Genomic DNA, 21773 nt, shown 5'->3' with positions numbered 1-21773 from the left:
AACACAAGACATGGAACAGAGTCTGACATTACTCCCCCCTCCCGGAACAGACAACATCCAATGGCAAGGGGGGGTGGGCACTATGGAGGTCCCTCAGAGTGATACCTGTTTGGGGCACCATGGCGGATCAGGCAGCTCGGGGAGCCATGGCGGAGCATGCAGTCCAGGAGGTCATGTCGGAGTAGGGAACTCAGGAGGCCATGGAGGATCAGACAGTCCAGGAGGCCATGGCAGAGCAGCCTCCGAGGCCATGGCCCCCACCCCCGCCTCTATGGCTGAAGCCCTGAGGGTGTTCTGGAGGAGCGGGCACTGATGGGCACTCTGGATTGGATTCTGGGACTGGAGCCCTCCTTGGGCTAAACTCGGGGACAGGAGCCCTCACTGAGCGAGCACTGGGGTTGGAGCCAACACAGGAGCGAACTCTGTGGCGGCTTGCAGGCTTGTGGGAGGATGTTGACAAAGGACTTGACTTCGGAGCGGCTGGCAAACTTGACTCAGGAGTGGCCGGCGGGCTTGTGGGAGCCACGGCCGGCAAACTTGTCTCAGGAGCGGCTGGCGGACTTGTGGGAACCGCGGCCGGCAAACATGACTCAGGAGTGGCCGGCGGGCTTGTGGGAGCCACGGCCGGCAAACTTGTCTCAGGAGCGGCTGGCGGACTTGTGGGAACCGCGGCCGGCAAACATGACTCAGGAGTGGCCGGCGGGCTTGTGGGAGCCACGGCCGGCAAACTTGTCTCAGGAGCGGCTGGCGGACTTGTGGGAACCGCGGCCGGCAAACATGACTCAGGAGTGGCCGGCGGGCTTGTGGGAGCCACGGCCGGCAAACTTGTCTCAGGAGCGGCTGGCGGACTTGTGGGAACCGCGGCCGGCAAACATGACTCAGGAGTGGCCGGCGGGCTTGTGGGTGCCGCGGCCGGCGGGCTTGAGGGAGCTTGACAGCAGGGCGGTCCTCATACCGTGGGGAGAAAAATGGGAAAACAAAAGACTATTCAAAAAGAAAACAAAAACACGGGAGAAGGGTCGACGCTTATTGTTTTGGTCCGCTGTTCTGTCTCTATTCACACGGGGAGCACGGGAACGAAGGAGCGAGGGGACAAGGAGTAACATAAATTCTAAAGACTTTAACGAACTCAAAGCGGGGAACACGGGAAATCACAGAGAAGACAAAATGACATTTAACAGCGGACGGAAAACAAGGGGCAGAACACACTTTAAATACACTGAAACTAATGGGACACACCTGGGATCAAATGAACTAAACAAGGAACACCTGTAACAAATGAACATAAGGACAGGAACGGGAAAACCAAATATGGGCTTAAAAATAAACATAGAGCACATGGGGGAGGAAAACACAACAGGAGACATGGAACAGAGTCTGACAAGGTGTGTGTGTGTGTGTGTGTGTGGTGGATGGGGTGGTATAAAATGTAAAAAGGCAATTTGCGAGAATAAAAATTATATGACAAAAAAAATGAATTCATATTCTGAATCATATTTGCTACCTGAATTCAAATTTATTTTATATTCAGGAACTTGAAATTGACATTCTCAAATAAATTCTGAATGGCAAACAACCCTGTCAAACATACAACATTAAGGCTTTGCCAACATGTACCTTGAAGATTCTGAGGTCAGATGAGAAATTTAATTATTTGGCCTCAACACCAAACGATATGTCTGGTGGAAATCCAATACAACTCACCATCCAAATAACAGCATTCCTACTGTAAAGCATGGAGGTGGTAATATCCTGTTATGGGGGTGTTTCTCTGCAGCAGGGACTGGAGAACTTGTCAGGATAGTAGAAAAAATGAATTAGGCAAAATACCATCAAATTCTTGAGGAAAATCTGCTGCCCTCTGTCAGAAAATTGTCAATGGGAAGAAGGTTTACCTTCCAACATGACAATGACGAACCTGAGCACACAGAGGCTGAAGGAGAAAAAGGTGAATGTCCTTGCATGTCCTAGTCAGAGCCCAGACTGAAACCCCATTGAAAATCTGTGGAATGACTTGAAGACTGTAGTCCACAAACAGTCACCATCAACTTGAACTGAACTTAAGCAGTTCTGCAAAGAAGAGTTGGCAAATATTGCAAAGCATAGATGTGCAAATTTAGTGGAGACAGAGACATATCCCAACAGACTAAAGGCTGTAATTAAAGCAAAAGGTGGTTAAAAAAAAGAATGACACAAGGGGGTGATCCTTTCAACTCAGTGAATCTGTTTTTTTCCCCTTTTTTTTCCCTGACATGTTAGATATCTTTCACGTGGATGTTATAAGTTGCACTGAGTAAATACAGCTGGAAAAAAATGGTGTCCATCTTCATTTCAGGCTGTGTGATTATTTTAAAGGGGAGAGATTATTTTCTATATCCACTGTAGGTGTTATAACTTTTGATAAAGTGTTTGTCAATGGGAAGAAGGTTTACCTTCCAACATGACAATGACGAACCTGAGCACACAGAGGCTGAAGGAGAAAAAGGTGAATGTCCTTGCATGTCCTAGTCAGAGCCCAGACTGAAACCCCATTGAAAATCTGTGGAATGACTTGAAGACTGTAGTCCACAAACAGTCACCATCAACTTGAACTGAACTTAAGCAGTTCTGCAAAGAAGAGTTGGCAAATATTGCAAAGCATAGATGTGCAAATTTAGTGGAGACAGAGACATATCCCAACAGACTAAAGGCTGTAATTAAAGCAAAAGGTGGTTAAAAAAAAGAATGACACAAGGGGGGGATCCTTTCAACTCAGTGAATCTGTTTTTTTTCCTTTTTTTTCCCTGACATGTTAGATATCTTTCACGTGGATGTTATAAGTTGCACTGAGTAAATACAGCTGGAAAAAAATTGTGTCCATCTTCATTTCAGGCTGCAAAGCAGCAAAATGTGATTATTTTAAAGGGGAGAGATTATTTTCTATATCCACTGTAGATGTTATAACTTTTGATAAAGTGTTTATTTGGATAACAAGCTAAGATTAAGAATGCTGTAAATGCCACCTCACTGAAATATTATTTTAATATGTTGCGTCATTTTCATGAGATGGACCAAACACAATCATGCAGTCACACACAATTCATTTAGAGTTGTCTCACAGCGCAAAAAAAAAGCTGTCTTAAAAATGTTTAACTTTTTATAGTGGTATTCCGAATTTTATTTCCAATTTTCAGCTCAAAGCAAAAAAGTATGCTTTTCTCACTGATGCTTTTGTAAGCCAGTTGGTGTTTTTTTTTTTTTTTTTTGCCTTAGGTTAGCTTGGATTAATTAGCTGAATTCTATGGATGTTTCTCAGTCTAGTTCTCTGCCTGCTGTGCTGCACTGTTTGCATGAAGATTAACAGCATCAGACCCCATCAAACTGAGTGAACCCCACCAGCACATTCTGACAATGAAAGAAAAGACTGTTTACTTTTTGCAAATTATGCCAGCCCTGGAGTAATGGTCTAATTCTCCTCTAATGGTTTCAAATAGAGCACATATCTAATGAGATGGTCTTGAGACTGACTGTGCACTTCTTTGTGCTTTTTCTAAGTTCAGAAATGAAAGTCTCCTCCCTCTCTCTATCTACAGGATACCTTGTAGCTATATTTGTTTATTTCTCTCTCTCCTCTGATCCCCAGATAAATGTCTCCCTGACAACATGTGTTTTTTTTTTTTTTTTTTGCCTTAGGTTAGCTTGGATTAATTAGCTGAATTCTATGGATGTTTCTCAGTCTAGTTCTCTGCCTGCTGTGCTGCACTGTTTGCATGAAGATTAACAACATCAGACCCCATCAAACTGAGTGAACCCCACCAGCACATTCTGACAATGAAAGAAAAGACTGTTTACTTTTTGCAAATTATGCCAGCCCTGGAGTAATGGTCTAATTCTCCTCTAATGGTTTCAAATAGAGCACATATCTAATGAGATGAGCTCTGTGTTTCTAGATGGTCTTGAGACTGACTGTGCACTTCTTTGTGCTTTTTCTAAGTTCAGAAATGAAAGTCTCCTCCCTCTCTCTATCTACAGGATACCTTGTAGCTATATTTGTTTATTTCTCTCTCTCCTCTGACCCCCAGATAAATGTCTCCCTGACAACATGTGGGGATGAGTGCATGCTGGATCCAACATTTCGGTTTGCTCATTAGCACGAGTTTCCTGTGTGCTCTATTACTGAGTGGATTCTTCAGATCTGTGGACAATGATGTGAGCATTACAGTCAACTGTTTCTCCCATCACTTTTCATGTCTTCATCTTGTTATGCATCGCCTCAGTCATTCTGTTTGCAAGACTGATGCAGTCTGGTACCCCTACCAGTGGTTGAGCGGGATTGATTCCAAGTCTTGATAGACTACCTTATTTTCTTCCCCCTGCATCCAGAAAGCTGTTCTCTGTTGCAGGCATCTGCTCTGGTTTACATAGCATTGCATCATTCACTTTATGACATGTGAATGCAATGTAATTGCAGTTACCTGGCATGTTAGTTCATGTAGTAATATCTTGCTGTTCACAAGTTTGGGGTAATGTAAGCAAAGTTGTCTATACTTAAAATGCAGTTGTAAAAAAAAATCCAGTTTTGTCCAAGGATAGATTGTGATCCCACCGTGTCCCAGGCCATCAGCCGCCACACCCCAGAAATATTGTAAGGAATGGGAATACAATACAAATATTTGTTTCAAATGAACATGCAGTACAAGAAATTATGGAAGCCTATTTTTACCGGAGGTAAAAACTTAGAATTTAACTGTATTTCTTATCATTGTAAATAATATCCCCAAAAAAAGTATCCGTTTAAATCTAGTATTGCCTTTTTAGTTTTATTCACAGTAGCAGTTTCTAGTATCTGTGACAGGCACTCCAATTCTCTAGTGCTCATTTAAAGGATTGTGCCGGCTCTCCATTCCACCTGCCGCTCTCAATTGCAAATGAATTGTGGCCTTTGTCCGAGCAGCTCTCAGTACTATCTTTCCTCCCTGTCAATCAATACCACTTCTACTGATATCGGGTATATGATAAAAGTCTGCACTTGCTGCAAGATGTTACCAGTTATGTACAATACAAGTTAAAATTATAAAATAAAATAAAAATTTCTTACAAATGCACAGCTTTTCACTTCACAAGATGTTAATTGATGGACTGTAGATGTTCTTATCACTCTCATTCTGACGGCACCCATTCACTGCAGAGGACCCACTGGTAAGAAAGTGATGTAATGCTACATTTCTCCAAGTCTGTTCCCATAAAGAAACTATCTACAGTACATCTTGGATGGCCTGAAGGTGAGAACATTTTCAGTAAATTTTCATTTTTGGGTGAACTATTCCTTTAATGGGTCAGTCATACCCCTAAACCAAAAATGCAGTTATTAGAAGCATTGATATATAGGGTGTTCTGGATGTGTGTGCATTAGCCTTAATAGAGTTCCAAGTGTGCACAGCAACATTGGGACATTTTGTGGTCTGTTATTTCATTGGTTCAGGCTTGTATTCCATGGAGCCTCTTCCTGCTAGCACCCATCTGTTTTCCAAGTCGGCATAAAGTCTCACTGCTTCAGTGCCTTTAAACAGGTTTCTCAGCCAACTTCCTCTATGATTCCACAATATCCTCTCTTCTGATAATGAAGAAGGTAAATTGAACTGGGAGTTCTCTAGGATGATCTGGGATTAAAAGGGCAATGCAGTTAACCTTTAACAGCTGAAGATCCATACAAGATTGTTTCTGTGAAAATATATTAACATTTATGCGTAACACTTAAGGTTGAAATTAACCAAAATGCATGAGCATATTTTCAGAATGAAAGACAGAAACATTTCTTATTTTTCTATATTTCTTTATAAGAAAAAAAAATAAGAGGTGAGTTAACAATAGCTGATATAAGAAAAAAGCAAAACAAAAGGGTATATTTTAATATTTGATAAACATTTGTGTGTCTACAGTATATATTTGTAGCTATAGTATCAGTCCCTGATATGAAAACTGCAGAGACAGGGATAGTCATATTCATTCATTCAGTAAGAAGGAGAGAATCATACCTACACCATCTATGGATCATGGTCCTTCCATGATCAGAGGAACTCCAAAATGTGTATTTTTGTTCAGGCAGTGAAGTTACATATGTGCTTATATATTACATGGGTTTGACAAGCAAGCTAGTATAACATTTTTGAGCCAATACTTATAAAATAAATGAGGTTGGATGATTAAAAGGGTTCACTTGGTTTTCATCCAGTCATTACATCCTTGGCAGTCTCAGCTCATAGCCCCCCAATTAGTACATTTATTTTCATAACTTTATTTTATTTATTTTTTGTTAAATTGTAATCCCTTTATTCCACATAAGCAGTGATAGCAATGGTTTCATGTGCTTAAACCAAGGCCAGGAAGCACTTCTTGACATGCTGGACCTGACATAGGCCTTGGTGGGGTTTTTTTTTTAAACATTTTGGGCCAGTCTATAACTGTGCTTGGGTAGTTAACATATTTTTCTTAATATAATAAGATAAATTTGAATACAATGATTAAAAAAAGATCCAGAGATGCTATGGCAAGTCTGAATGGACCAAATGTTCTTAAAAAATGAAATCGTTTCAGCCAGCGAAGATCTCAAAGGGACACTTAAGGGGCCCTTCACATAGGGTGCGTTCTTGCATTAAATACAGCTAGACAGGGGCAACAGAAATTACCTGAAAGCTGGTTTTTAGCATTCCTGTAGCTCAGGCATGCTACCAGCAATGTCTAGGTTATGGGTTTGATACAATGTTTACCTGATACAATGTATGAATCCAATGTAAGTTGTTTTGCAAAAAGCATCTTCCAAATTACATTTACAATACATTTCTCAAAATAATCTCTAAATTTTTCACAGAAGAAATTCATACAGGTTTGTGTAGACATAACAGTGAGTAAATTATGACAGAATTGAAATGTTTGGGTGAGCTATCCCTTAAAATGCAGCTGTAAGAAAAACAGCAAGGAACAATAGCATCTGTCCAGCACATTTATGTTGACCAACAATTAAAAAACAGGGAAGATGGACACAAAAACATCTTTTGTGAATAGCCACTAAGCAGTCCTCTGGCTTTGTCAATGATGCGCCACATACTTCAAAGTATTACAGGCGTTTGACAGAATCGAACATAGACCACAATGGGATTCTTGGGGGATGAACAACGCAATTTTATTCCAATTTTATTGTAGAATTTATCTTAAACCTACTTTTTCTATAACTGATTGTCAAAAAGTAGTTTTCTACTCCTAAAGAAGCCACAAACTTTGAGGACTATGACGATGGGAGGATTGGTCCACCCCACAGTCTGGTGCCAGACACGAAATGTCTGGTAATGAACCCTTGGCTGCCTCCAAGGAATCTCTGCATGTGAGAGAGTTTGAGAAAAGGGGCATTCCCTCAAGCACAAGCCTCAATCTCTTTTCATCGCAAAGTTTCATTACCATCCTCTGAGCTCATGCATGACTTAGCCACTGTTCTGACTGATTCTCCTAACAGGAGGACGTTGAAAGACTCTCTCTCTCCCTCACTCTTTCTCCTTCTATCTTTGTAGCACTCTCCATCCTCCTAACACACACAGACCGTCTTAGTCTAGATCTCTCCATATTGCATCAGCCATCCCCTCTTCCGTTTCTATGCATTGGACAGAGTGCGTCTGAGCCCTCTAAGGAGAGAGATTGAAATTTTGAGTTTGACTTTCTTACATCTGTTCATCCATGAAATATTCTATCATCTGTTGAGTCCCATTTGGTCAAAGTTTGGTCATAGCTCACGATATGTGTTTGTCAGCACACTTACTTGCGTGTAACCTACATTAGCCTCACCATGCATAAGGGACTAGAGGGAAAATGAGAGTTGTAGTAAGTACAGGAGAGAGTTGTCATGACTCATCTCTCGAGATTTCTTCTGGGACAACCTCGGATGGCACTGCCATAACAGGGAGCGTGTGCTTGCACTGGCTCACTGAACGCATGCACCTGCAGATAGTGTAGGGAAGTGTTTCCGAGACTGAGGAATTCCAACTGTGGTATTAACTGACAGGCACGTCAAACTGTTGTCTCAATCTTCTCAATGATCTCAACCACTGATTTGGACGGTGACAGTAAAGTGCACTCATCCTGGTCCCAGAGGCTACCGGGACTGGAGTCCCCATCGGTACTCAGCTCATCATCCTCTTCTTCCTCTTCATCATCATCATCCACACAGAAGTCCTCATCGCATGATTCCATGTAGTGCAGACCCAATGCATTAATTCCAGAGTCTTCTGAGCTGGAGGGAGAGGAGCAGTGGTCCATTTTAGGGCCTGAGATTTTCTCGTTTGGTTGGCCGTGCTTAATAGTTGGGCCCACCTGCCGTGTGTGCTTGTTGGTACGTTGGGATGCACGTTGAGGTGCCTGCGTTTGTGGTTGGTGTGTGGGATTTGGTGTAGGTGGAGGCAGCCTTTGCACATAACACATCTTCCCGTTGATACGTTTGACCATGTAATCATCCACAAAGAGGTCAGAGATGACGCAGAACTCGGGCAACTCTGGGCAAGGTGGAGCCTGGAACTTGGGGGCTGTCCTGAGAAAGCGCTCAGCCAGTGAGATGGACAGGTTCATGGTGTGGGTGTGAGCTGAGGGGGCAACTGGAACCAGCGTGCTGGGAAGTTGGCATACACTGGTCATGGGTTGGTAGACATATTTACCTGCAAAGAGAAAAATAGCAGATTTAACTTTTTGCTCTTCAATAACATTCATAATGTACATTCACATGTACTGAATACAATAGATGCCCCAAAACAATTATTTCTAAGCAGCAGGAGACACTGATATCACCAACTGAATGTGAGAGAACTTCCTAAAAAATGCATGCCAAAAAAGTGAGGATGAGCAAAAATAAGTATGTTCTTGCTGAAAACTTAAATTCAAATCCCATTGGAGAGTTGATATAGTCTTAAGCTGTTATTGATTACTATCTGAAAGTGTTACTCTTTCACATAGGACAGAAATGATTCTTTCACAAGCAGCAATCTCACACAGGATGGAAAGAACATGGCAAATTCTCAACTTTAGAGGTCATAAAGCAGACATGTAATGTATAAGGGAATACAGTTATGCAAAAATATATATTTTAAAATACAATGTACATGTTATGCATTTTTTGTGTGGGTCAGTCTTAACATTCTCTTTGTAAAAAGTTCACAGGTGTATCTCATCTAAAAGCAATTCCACTGCATTTCCCCCATAAAGTGAATAGAGTTTGAGTGTGATGGCTAGTATCTCAAAGGCAGAATTCCCTACAAAGATAGAATAGATTCTTTGTTCTGGAACATTCTGAGGCCCAGCTGGCTGTGAGGCTGGAGAAAGAATCATTTCAATCTAATCCGAATCTACTCATTTAGAGATGACAAAAAGCAGTCTGGTATCACAGATATCTGGTCCGAAACACCATTTTCTGTAGCATAGGCCACTTTTATCTGCTCTATCCAGCTATTTTTCCACCTTGTAGATTTACTATTTATCTCAACTCCTAAACAAGTGAAAGCACCTTGAATTTCCAACAGCATTGATAAATGCCATTCAACTGTGGCAGTTACTGACAATTTCTCATTATGTTTTTCATTGACTGTGCAACTTCTTTCAAGACTCTCAATCGTGGGTCTGCTTTATATGTATATGCAGTATATGCAATTTGTAAATTATGGGAACAAAAACTGGGAGGGGTTGTATGGTATATACATTAAAATGTGTGTTGTTGGAGCAGATAGCCTGGTGGGCAGTGCTCTGACACATGGTGTGGTTGTGCTTTAGGCGGCCTGAGTCTGAGTCCTGGCTTGTAGTACTTTTCTTCTCTTTCTCTTCCACATTGCACTCTATCAAGTGCCTACTGTCCTCTATGATAAAGGTAAAAATGCCAAAAATATATTGTTAAAGGCAAATAGGACAGAGAGACAACAACAAAAAATCATACAGGGATTCGTTCAGTTCACAATATGAATTATATGAACAGACATGACAAAAATCTCATTCAAAGCATATGACATAGGGAACTGACTTAAATAGGCTACCTACTATATGCCTAGATTCGTGTTAGCTGTGCTAGAATGAAATGTTAATCTGCTTTTGATGGAAAAACAAGACAAAGCAAGCCTACTTAATTGAAGGGAAAAAAGGCTTGCTCCAGTTACCCAGTCATAAGAACAAGAGCCAATATCTCTAAGCCCACTATTCGGTACAGTCACTGACCATTTTTCACTTTTTCTACTGCCAAGCTAAAGAATCTGAAAGAAGGATGAATGTATCTACATAACAATTTCCTCCACATCGCTATGGATCTGAAATAACAAGTGTTTGCAGTCATGTGTGAAATGTGAAATGATAGATGCCTTGAGGCCTGTACAGAAACTCTTAGCCACAAAGAAAAAAAACATCCCTCGTAATAATCACATCAACATCCTGTCGAGAACAAGTATTCTTCTGCCACTCTAATTGTAACTGTCATGTCTGTCTTTTTAGATTAAGCTTCCCAAAAGGAAAGACTTTATTAGGAACAAAAACATTCATACTGCCCTTAAAAGGTGTGTTTATATCCATCACTATCCTCCAGACTGAGTATAGGTTGTCTGATCTGATGTAGATGTGTGGATGTGTGTAATGCTAATTAACAGAAGAGACTCAAATAAAACATGATTAGTGTTTAATCATTAGTAAAGTAATTGTGCTGATGACCTTAATGTTTCCATGAGTTCCCATGCAGAAATGACATTTATTGCCCTTTATCAAGAGTGATATTGCCATATATGTTACTTATAAGGCCATATATAATTTTCACATACTGCACATACATTCTCTGGGTATATATAAGTTTATAATATAAATAAACACTCCATAGTAAAATATGTATGTATGTTCATATCTGTATGATGATTTTTATATGGTATTATATGTAGCAATAACATATGTCAAAAAATATATTTTATGTATATGCATATTAAGCTTAATATCCCTTTAAAACACTATAAATTCTGTGTATGTGTCTTTATTTTTATATATGTTTTTGTAACAAATGTTTTAAATACATATCTTTAATAATTACTTGTATAATATCACCATGTATCGACAGGTTTTAGGATGGATATACATGTACATGACATACAGGTATGTGTCCAAAAATGTATTATACATAAACAAGCATATTTGTATGGGATAGATATATATGTTAATATATGAGATTGTACCAATTTCTAACAGCTTTCATATATTTTTTACTTCATATGACAATATTTGTCATATATGGAAATGTTATATATGTACATACTGTATATTACATTTTCGTATGGGTTAATTATTATTTCTTAACGTCATTAAAGAGCACAGCAAAATTGTGCAGATGTTTACAGTTTAAAGTTTGCTAATGAATACAGAAATGTGTTACTTCTTGTGATTTCCAGTATTATAATGTGGAATTAAATTTTGAACGTTTTCTTTTTTTATCGAATCTGTTGAAAGCTGCTTGAAAAATTCTTTAAGTGGCATGCGAACCGTTTGACACTAGTCATAACAGGCCACCAGTGAGTTTTCATAAGAAAATCTTTGTGGTAGACTATCCTGCTAAATCAGCTCAGTAATTGGGTCATTCTGCACATGACAGATATAATTGACCATGTGTCATTGACCGTATAATACAGTATATTATAGGCCAACTACAAATTATTAACCATGTGACGGGTTAGCAGACCATGCTAAGTGCTAGAAGGGGAGCACTGTACCTAATTGAAAGCTTACCCACCCACTCCATTTACAGCAAAACAGAAAGCTTCAGAGCTGCTGTTTCCAGTCTGTTTTTGACGAAATGATGAAAGCTAATGAAACTGGAAACCACTTTTAGACATGCGGGACATATAAATAAATGGGATTTGACTTTGAGTTTTATCAGTGAAGAATCACTAAAGGTCCATATGAGGACATTTAAAACCTCTGCTGACTGGGAACCACAGAATGTGTGTATCAACAGATGAGAACTGCTCTTGTGATTGTTGGTTTTCTTATTTTTTAATTCTTGTGCTCATACAAATATTGTGCAAACAAAGCCTGATACACTCTAAAAAATGCTGGGTTGTTTCAACCCAACTTTGGGTCAAATATGGACTAACCCAACTTTTGGGTTAAAAATTGTATGTAACAATGTAACTCAACGGTTGGGTTAGTCCATATTTGACCCAAAGTTGGGTTGAAACAACCCGGCATTTTTAGAGTGTTACAATCAGGGTTTACAGGCGGACGTGAGCAGGACTTTCCATATCCCGTTTTACACACATGGAACCTAAGTGATCAGAAATGAGAGCTGGTGACTTTAAACTTGAATCAAGGCCCTATTTTGAGTAATTATGAATTTGCATTTACAATACTTTAAATTTTATATTGTTTTAATCACGATTACTTATGACTGTGACCTAGCTCTAAATAAAATGTCTTTATGCAAACCAGTAACTTCCATACATTGCTCTTGAGAATAGAGAAGTCCATTTTAATTGCACCAATGACTTGGACTTATTACCATTGTATTTTGATTTTGAGTACTCTACTTTATTTTTATATGTGCTTTGAGGATGGTCTAGCTGGTTTATGTTAGTTTTGTGTTGGTCTTGTTGGTGGATCACCACCAAAATCTAGTTGGTGATATTTTTGATGCTTCACCAAGGAAGCCTTTTTGGTTAAGGTGGTTAAGCTAGTTAAAAACAGAAAATAGGATGCTGACCAGCTATAGTGGTTCTTCTCAACACGTTTTACATGCTCAATATACAGTATATAGTGGAAAGTGATTACTTCTCCCCATTTTTTTCTTTTCTTTTCCATACAATTAAAGTCAGTGGGGTCCAATTTTGCTTGGACTCCTATACTATTTAATATAGTAAGGTCTGAGTAATGACTGCCATGAGCGATCCCTTTAACAGACACATTCCAATCCCATGTTATTGTTTTCTGGGGGTACACAAAAATATGATTTTTGAAGAATTATTGCACAGCTCTTTTCTATTCCAAACCAGCAAATTTTGCAGTTCATAATGACCTAAAAAAAATAACATATGGGATTGTAAAGACATAAAGATTATTAAATAAAGCCAGATTTTTTATTTATTTTAAATGTTCTGCCTGGATGTACACACGTAAAAACGTTTCACTGTAAGAGCCCTACTTTCTCTCTGCAGACTATATACTTCACATAAATGGTGAGTGGCTGCCAGAAGTCTGGAGAAGTTCATTTACAAAAAATACAGCTTCTATTTAAAGGATTTGACTTATACAATTTGATATTTGTGTCTGTTTTGTTGCATCTTTAAAATAGAATCTCTCAATAACTTTGGTGAAAGCTGGGGTGAGGGTGGTTGCCACTCAGACTGTGTGAGATGAACGTCTTGATAAAAGGTTGAGAGAGAACCCTGATTAGAAAAGTGAAGTCACAGATGAGAGGAGTTGAGCTCTACACTCCTACAATCTCTCTGTCCTGCTCATCTGTAATTACACATTGGACTGGTCTCAGAGAAGTGTGAAGGTGGGCTTGGATGAAGACTGATGATGAAGGCCTTGAAAATCCCTGAGTGTGAATCATTCATCAGGATTAGACAGGCAATGCCATGTTCACACTTCGGTCTCGGTTCATCTCAGGTAGAACATTCACTCTTTGTCTGTGACTCTCTCCCTCTCAGTTTCTGTGTATGTATGTCTGATAGGTTTCCTTGCCAGTCCAGACTGGCTTCAAGAACAGACTGAGCATCATCTCACGCTGTGCTTATATGAAGCCTCATTGAGCACCAATTACACTTTTTTTTTATTTTTTTTTTTACAGTTTTAGAGTGCTGTTTACTGAGGAGAACACTCTATCCATCTGGTTGATATTTTTTATGAATAATTCAAGCAAGATGATATTTGTTTAAAGTTTGTTCGATTCAGACTCCTGACCATCATCACAATTATTAAGTTGGCTTGAAAAAGCCAACTTACTGATCTACTATTTAATCTTATTATTATTCTTCTGAGCCTAAATGTAAACACTATCTCCTCCTAGAGCTTTCAAGCTAGAACCACCAAACTCGGCCCAGACCTTCAGACTGTTCTGACTCGGGTTGCTATATCTTTTCAGACTGATCCAACTTAGCAACCGCATAGCAACACCTTAGCAACCACCCCGGGTACCTTAGCAACCGCATAGCAACACCATAGAAACCACATAGAAACACCATAGAATCTATTAATCTACATCTAAAATTTCGAATTTAATGTAATATTTCCTATCTATCTACCTATCTATCTATCTATCTATCTGTCTATCTATCTATCTATCTATCTATCTATCTATCTATCTATCTATCTATCTATCTATCTATCTATCTATCTATCTATCTGATAAATTGCATTGTCTTCCAAACTTTAAAACTACTTTAAACTAGTTAAAACTGAAAACCTTCAAACATAAAGCTTTTAAAACTACTTCAAACTTTCTAGCTAGGCTTTTTCAAGCCAACTTAAAGTTTGTCTACAAATTTTACTATCTAGTTATTCTTGTTTCTCCTAATCCCATTGGCTAACTATGGTACAGGCTGATGGCCCTTGGGCCCCTGGTGATCATTTTAAGGCCGGGACAGACCAAGCCGATGGTTGGTCGGGATAGTTTTTTTGGTGTGTTCCACACATCAGCTCACATCGGCAGCAGTTTGCCCAATTCAACATGTTGAATTAGTGTCGGGGCCGTCAGCGAGAATGAGAAATCTAATTGGATGTTCAAGTTAGCGAACGAGCCAATGCCCGAGAATTAAAGCGAAAGTAATGAAAACGAGCAAGTAAATGAAGGCGGCACAGACAGAAGGCTGTTCTAATGTCACGCAATCTTACCCAAGCATTCCAATATGCAAATATTTTCATAACAATATGAGCTGCTTAAAATGAAGGTAGTTATCAACATAACTGATATTCAAAATGGTAAGCAAGCACTGCTTTATTTGCTTTCGTATATCTGTGTATATCTTGTATACCATTGTTTCGGTTTCCCCTTTTGAATGACAACTATATACTATTGATAGCTGCTGATATAGACAGTTAATTCCTCTCACGCAGGCGCAGAACACACGTGTTAGTTTGCAGTCGGCTGTAGTCTGAGCGGTGTGTTCAAGCATAGATTTTTGGTCCAGGCGTCGCAGATGTGAGGCAGCAACACTGTCGGCTTTCGTCGCCGCTAGTTCTTTGAAGTCGGCTTGGTGTGTCCCGGCTTTTATACTGCCAGTGTGTGCTATCGGGGGCTCTTGGTGATCCGCGAACACTGTGTTGACTGAAGGCCTTGGGGCCCCTTGTATCACCTTCACTGTAAGCACTGCAGACCCTGGAGCCTCTACTGGTCATCTTAAATTGTAAATGCTGAGGGGCCTGGTGCCACTACTGGTAAATTTATACTGTATGTGCTAAGGGTGCTGATGGCCCTTGGGCCCCAAGTGATCACCTTTACTTTAAGGGCCCTGAAGCTCCTTCTGGTCATCTTACATTGTATGTTCTGAAATGTCTGGGACCCCTTGTGTTCAGCTTACACTATATATGCTGAGGGGCCTGGGGCCCTTAAGCCCAAAGTATACTTTGTTTTTGTACGCGTACGCTAATGTATGTGTACAGTCGAACGTGCCAGTGCAGCCACTATGTGGAACAACTGTTTAGTGCACAACCAAGTCAATGTGCATGTGCGACCTGCGCGTACAAAGTAGTTGCGTCATGCACACTGTACGCATACCCTCGTGTACACATAAAAACCGAAGTATACTTTGGCCATTAGTGATTACTTTCACTGTAAGCACTGATGGTACTGTTGCCCTTTTTGGTCAGCTTTCACTGTACATGCTGAGGTGCCTGGGACCTCTTCTGGAAAGCTTACACTGTATGTATATAATCAGTGTAATCAAATTACACTATATACACTAATGGCCATGGGACCCCTAGTGATCACCTTCTCTTTAAGTACTAAGGGCCCTGAAGCCCCTACTGCTCAGCTTACACTGTATTTGCTGAGAGGCCTGGGGCCCCTAGTGACTATCCTCACTGTAAGCACCGAGGGCTTTGAAGCCCTTTCTGGATAGCTTACACTGTATAAGCTGAGGGGACTGGGGCCCCTACAGCTTACACTGTATTTGCTGAGAAGACTGGGGCCCCTAGTAATCAGCTAACATTTTACAGGCTAATGGCCCTTGGCCTCATAGTATAATCTTGACTGTAAGCATTGAGGGCCCTGGAGCCACTGCTTGTCAGCTTACAATGTATATGCTGAGGGGCCTCTAATAATCAGCTTACACTGTATTTGCTGAAGGTCCTGGGGCTCCTATAGAGATGATCTTACACCATTTGTGTTGTGGGGTCTGGAGGCTCTAGTGATCAGCCTGTGCTGTATGCACTGAAGGTGCCTAGGGTTTCGTGATGTCAGTTCGCATCATTTGGCATCTGGCATATGACTTTTGGAGGCCCCTGATAGTCTCCAAGGTGCAGTGACCCCACTGGCACAGTTCAAAATCCAGTATTGTCCAAATGCACAACACCTGAATCCATCCGTTAGAGAAGGATGACATATTATTACTGACACTAAACAAAGCTAACTCGTAGTTCTGATGTGCTATGGCCTGCCCCACAGCCCACTGGGAGAAACTTAGCACTCTCACATCCTTTTTCATCAGAGCATGACAAGCACAGAATAACATTACACCACCCAGAACACCAAAACACTAGGGCCTCTGGACTGAAACATATCATTATGTTTTTGCATTTTGGAGGGATGTCTTTCATTTTAGATCTCAGAGACATCTGGTGGCTGCAAAACAACAATATTAACAATCAGAAATAAAATTACAAGTATTAAAATCTAACTGCACACAGCAGATTTAGTGAACTCTTAAAAGCATCCTCTATGTTTTGAAGTGCCCAAATGGCATATCTTTCTGCTAAATTTTAGGGAGGTAAACAAGAACAACGCCTGCTGTGTTTACATGCACCCAAAGAGCAAAGACAAATAAAAGACAGAAAAAGAGGAATACGAGAGTAGAAAACATCAGAATTCCCCAGGGTCTGCAAAGAACCCCTCTGAAAAGATTTATCTCAAAGGACATAGCCAATCTGTATTCAGTTATTCACTCCTGCAAGTATGTATAAATACATTTCTAACTGCCTCTGGGCTTTATACTGTACAGTGTGTGAGACTAAAAGACAATGGTATCTTGGGATCAGTGTGTGTGTGTGTGTCTACAGCATAAAACATGTTTCTCCTGAACTTTGCTATTTTATACATAGCCATGTAATAAGTGGGAAATGGTAAAGTCAGATGGGTTTATTGCCTAGGGTTTATTTTTAGCATAATGGTCCACTAATTGTACTGTATTTCTCATTTATACAGTGCCCAAAACAAGCCTGACAGCACACATAAAGAATCACTGTATTTGGCAAAAGCAACAAAACCTTTCTCCTGGTGTCTCTAATCTGTCTTGTAATTATCATTAAACTGACCTAGTCAATGTGTTTTTAGATCAGCACCTGAGTTTCTGTATAATGCTGGTAGTATCTTTGCCGGGTCACGAAAGAAGACACAACTCAAGCAATTCAACTCACAAGTAGGGCAAATGTCAGTCAAGCTCCCAAGAGAAACCTTGTCGTTCCATTTTAAACAGCACTGGTTCTGCCTGAGAGCCTGTGCCGCATAGCACAAATTATCAAATTAATATTTAGCATGTTTACATAATGCTCATAGTGTTGCAAACATAAACATCCTCCCCTTAATGAGAACAGATAACGGCTTAATTATTGTGACAACTGAACTTTACAGTTACAGTATGTTTTTGTGTGGATGTATCTGGGTAGACATAGCTTTGTCACTAATGTAATAATTAATTCCTGTAGTGGTCACAACCTACAAGTACAGGAAGTACTTAATTAGAATAACAGCAATAGGACACAAAATATAAACAAGAACATCATTCATTTAGACTTAGTTTGCGTATTTATGTCCTGTATAATACATTTTTCTCAATGGAAACATTTTTCTATATATTTCTCTAAACAACACATTTTAATTTTGCAATACAGTGCATAAAATGTCCTGGAAACACTGATTTTCAGGACATAAAATAAAATAAATTCTGGGATTCAACATTTGTTTTTAGAAAGAAAAAAAACCCTTTTGAAATGAAAAAAACAATTTTGTGAGTATGTGTAATTCAGTGAAAAATTAAATATATTATTAAATACATTATTAAAATCGAGACTTTCTGCCATTTTTCCAGCATGTTAATTTCTTTCAGTTTCAAACACTCTTAATTGTATTTCCTTTATTTACATCCTGTTTGTACATCTATTCAAATTCAGGAAGTTTGATGTTGTACTTTGTCATTTTATATTGAGTGTGGTGACCGTTATCTTTTTTTTTTTCAGAAAAGGGAAAGGTTGAACTTTAAAAAAGCAAGTCAAAGCTAAGATCTTGAAGCTAGGAATAAATTGTGCTGACCTTTTAAAGCTGAGATAAAAAGCCCAACTTAGCAACAAGCCCAGACTAGCGCTTGACCTCTGACAGAGCTACGTGAACTTTCTGTCATATCCTGATTCATTTCTTTTTCAACTTGTCAGTCAGAAAAATAGCAAAATTGTTGGATTTGTTTAAGAAATCCAAGCCACGGATACTTGAAGGGATGTGCACAGCTAACTGAAAAACAAAGTCAGGTACAACAGAAGTTTAACTGTTCTGCTCCCTCTGTTTTAAACAAAGGAGGAGTTTCTGAAGTCAGGTTATGGGGTTTGTCTCAAACACACAGTTTAGCCAAGATGGTTTTGCTCCACTCTGGAGAATGCTTCACAGAACATCTCTTTCATAATTTGTCATAGTGATGCTGCTCTAATCTTAAACAGGTAAAGTGACTTAAGTATCAGATAGTCTGTTGGCAGAAGTACTGTCCAGAGGCAACTGCATATCGAAAAGCACAAAAACCTAGCAACCAAATTTTACAATCAAGAAAACCAGAAAAAAAAGGTTATCAGGACAGTAAAATCTAAGAATCTCCACTGAGTGTTGAAAAAGCTCCCACAGATTTTTCTCTCTTTTTCTTTCAGACAGACATACACACATACACATTTGGAGATGATTATTTCACAGAGGTCTCAGGAATCTAAGGAATCTGCTCCCTCCTTCACAGTCACATGACATTTGTTAGCCTCACAATGACTGCCATTTTTTATCAGACACCCCTGACACCAGAAATGGCCTGATCTTATCGCTGCCTTATAAGACATCTTAGCGCTCATCTTTATTCGTCTGTTGACTTCCTCTATAATGCACATTCATTATGGACATGTTAGACTAATTCACTTCTGCTAGTACAATCTCAGCAAGTTTCACTTCAGCTGTAAAGTCCCTTTGAGTCTGCTTTTGAGTTAGATAGTATAATGGATAATTCTCAAAAATGTTGACCCTACTGACTGCTGAATTTTTCCATTCAGCTTTTGTCTTATTAAAGCTGATGGCTTACTTTATTATGTTATTTAACAAGTGAACTAAGAGCTTTAACACTAGTGACAATATAACCATGTGACAATTTCTCATAAAAGAAAAAGATGGCTTCAAGAATGTCTCAAAACACACATCATTAGACTAAGGTCAATATATTATACTAATAAACATTTTTTAATAAAATATTCATTCACACATTAAACAATGTTAGACCTCCCACTGCTTATGAAAACAGAATGAGCAATAAATAACTTAATATCGGTAAATATAATCGAAGTGTTTTTCAGGGGGGGGGTTTCCAGATGAAGACAATAAAGGGTTTTTCAGGCACCTTGCTAATTCCTTATAATGTGTAAACAGTGCAATACATTATAGTTAAACAACTGCATATTATTTAAAACAATGTTAGGTTAATGATGGTTGGGTTATATAATGTTAATGACGTCTTGAATTTTGAATTCTTTGATGTTTGGTTTGGTTTTTCAGGGACAGGTTTGTGCATATTTTTTCAAAGCAGCTAATGTTAATATTTAGAATACTCTAATGCCTATACTGTAGTTCACATTTAGGAGGTTAGAGCTGATTGATAGGATAGTTTACATATGGACTATATAAACAATCAACCAGCTGAAATTAGCTGTTTATTAAGCTATCGCTTTATATGAGTATACTGTATATAAAGACCTATAAGAAAAGGCAAAAAAGAAACAGCTCCCTCCACCGGTGGTACAAGGTGCATCTGATCACCGATATCTTGAGGAATTGCTGTCTATAGCAAGCTAGTAATTTAATCGATTTTGAAATATTGCTTAGATGAGCAGAAACTATGTACATTCACAATGTCATTTCTAAGATGTCTATGCATCATTTATCCACTTGTTTACTATTTCATAAGTGACACAAACGCAAGATTGCCCATTCCTCTGAGAATATGAGCTAAGAAGATGCTATTATGGGCTAATAAAAAAATTAGACTACATAGCCTATCTATCAGATTGCAGGGTATTTAATGTCTGATTAGTGAAATATATTGGCATATATTTGGATTACTGTCATTTCAAAGTACAGTAACCTTACATTTTAAGGAAGGCTATATTTTCAAACCAAATGTTCCAATTGCAACAGTACACATACTGTAAATGCCTACTAGTGAACTAGTGTAAGATGTTATCGTGGTTAAATAATTATAACATGTGGAACATTTGACGGTATAGAGCTACTGCAAGACTAAATAAACTGAAGAACTGAGGTCAGCATTAGTGAACTCTGAAGAGAAATGGGAACAAAAGAATTTCTGTGAAAAGAGTCTGTGAATGAAATCTTTGTTTTATTACAACCAATTTTTGGTAAGCTTTGTCTTTTACACATACATTTTCCTCACATAACTGCTGGCCACTGGTGAACTGTTAAGATATACAAGCGCTGACCCACTAAAATCCTCTTTGTGTCTTGAGGCATTTACTGTTTATTCTGTGCAACTCATCCTTATCCATCCAAGTCTCACCGATGCTGGAGAAACAGAGTGTGTACTTACAGTGGCACCAGCCCAGATGACAGCACCAGTGCAGCTTGAAACACTTCCCGTGGCTGTGTGTGGCGCAGATGGATAGTCCATCACAGGGCAGAAAGTCCGGTCGCCCCGCGCAACTCCTCGCTAGAGCCTGAGCTTCATCTAACTTCTCACTCTTCTGTCCGCCCGAAGCGGCCATCGCGCACGGATCACGCCGACAAAGCCCTCATCAGCACCGTGCGCTCGGGGAAGACCAGATGCGCTCTGCGTCGGCTGTTTTTCAGTTCGACAATAAATGAACAAAAGTGGAGATACGCCCAAGACTTCGGCTACCCAAATTCCACTTCTAACCCTTATACAAAAACATCTCGTTTCCGCTCGATCTGCCTCTAAAACCGTTACTTCTGCACTAAAGATCGCCGTGCCAAATGTGTCCGTATAAACAGCTTCAGATTGACACTGAGACTGATCTGGATTCTTATGTAGAAGACGGATTTTCCGTTTCGCTCTCTCTCTCTCTCTCTCGCTCTCTCTCTCTCTCTCTCTCTCTCTCTCTCTCTCTCTCTCTGTGTGTTATGAATGCATGCGCGCATTTCCACGCATTGACTGTAGGTTTGTCAAAGAATTGTTGTCTGTAAAAAGGGAAATAACCTATCGTAGCCTTTCAGTCCTCTGAGGAATTTGCAAAATGGAACCCATAATTTCCTGTAAGATCTCTAAACAGACTAGAGGAAATGGTTCTAGAGGAACAGTTACTAGAGGAAATGGTTCCTCTAG

General features: G+C 39.5%; 1 protein-coding gene across 1 annotated transcript; it reads right to left on the bottom strand.

Moving 5' to 3' along the window:
* Positions 1-6884: 6884 nt before the first annotated feature.
* LOC107556711 (UPF0524 protein C3orf70 homolog A-like) lies at positions 6885-21466 on the bottom strand. Its single transcript, XM_016239896.1, has 2 exons — positions 21021-21466; positions 6885-8675 (listed from the first exon to the last, which is right to left on the bottom strand). Exons 1-2 carry the CDS (start codon positions 21193-21195, stop codon positions 8035-8037), a joined length of 816 nt encoding a protein of 271 aa, XP_016095382.1. The 5' UTR covers positions 21196-21466; the 3' UTR covers positions 6885-8034.
* Between the last annotated feature and the right edge of the window lie 307 nt (positions 21467-21773).

The sequence above is a fragment of the Sinocyclocheilus grahami genome, unplaced genomic scaffold, assembly GCF_001515645.1.
Source record: "Sinocyclocheilus grahami isolate Dianchi unplaced genomic scaffold, SAMN03320097.WGS_v1.1 scaffold576.1, whole genome shotgun sequence".
Lineage (NCBI taxonomy): Eukaryota > Metazoa > Chordata > Actinopteri > Cypriniformes > Cyprinidae > Sinocyclocheilus > Sinocyclocheilus grahami.
This window is presented reverse-complemented; position numbering and strand designations above follow the sequence as displayed.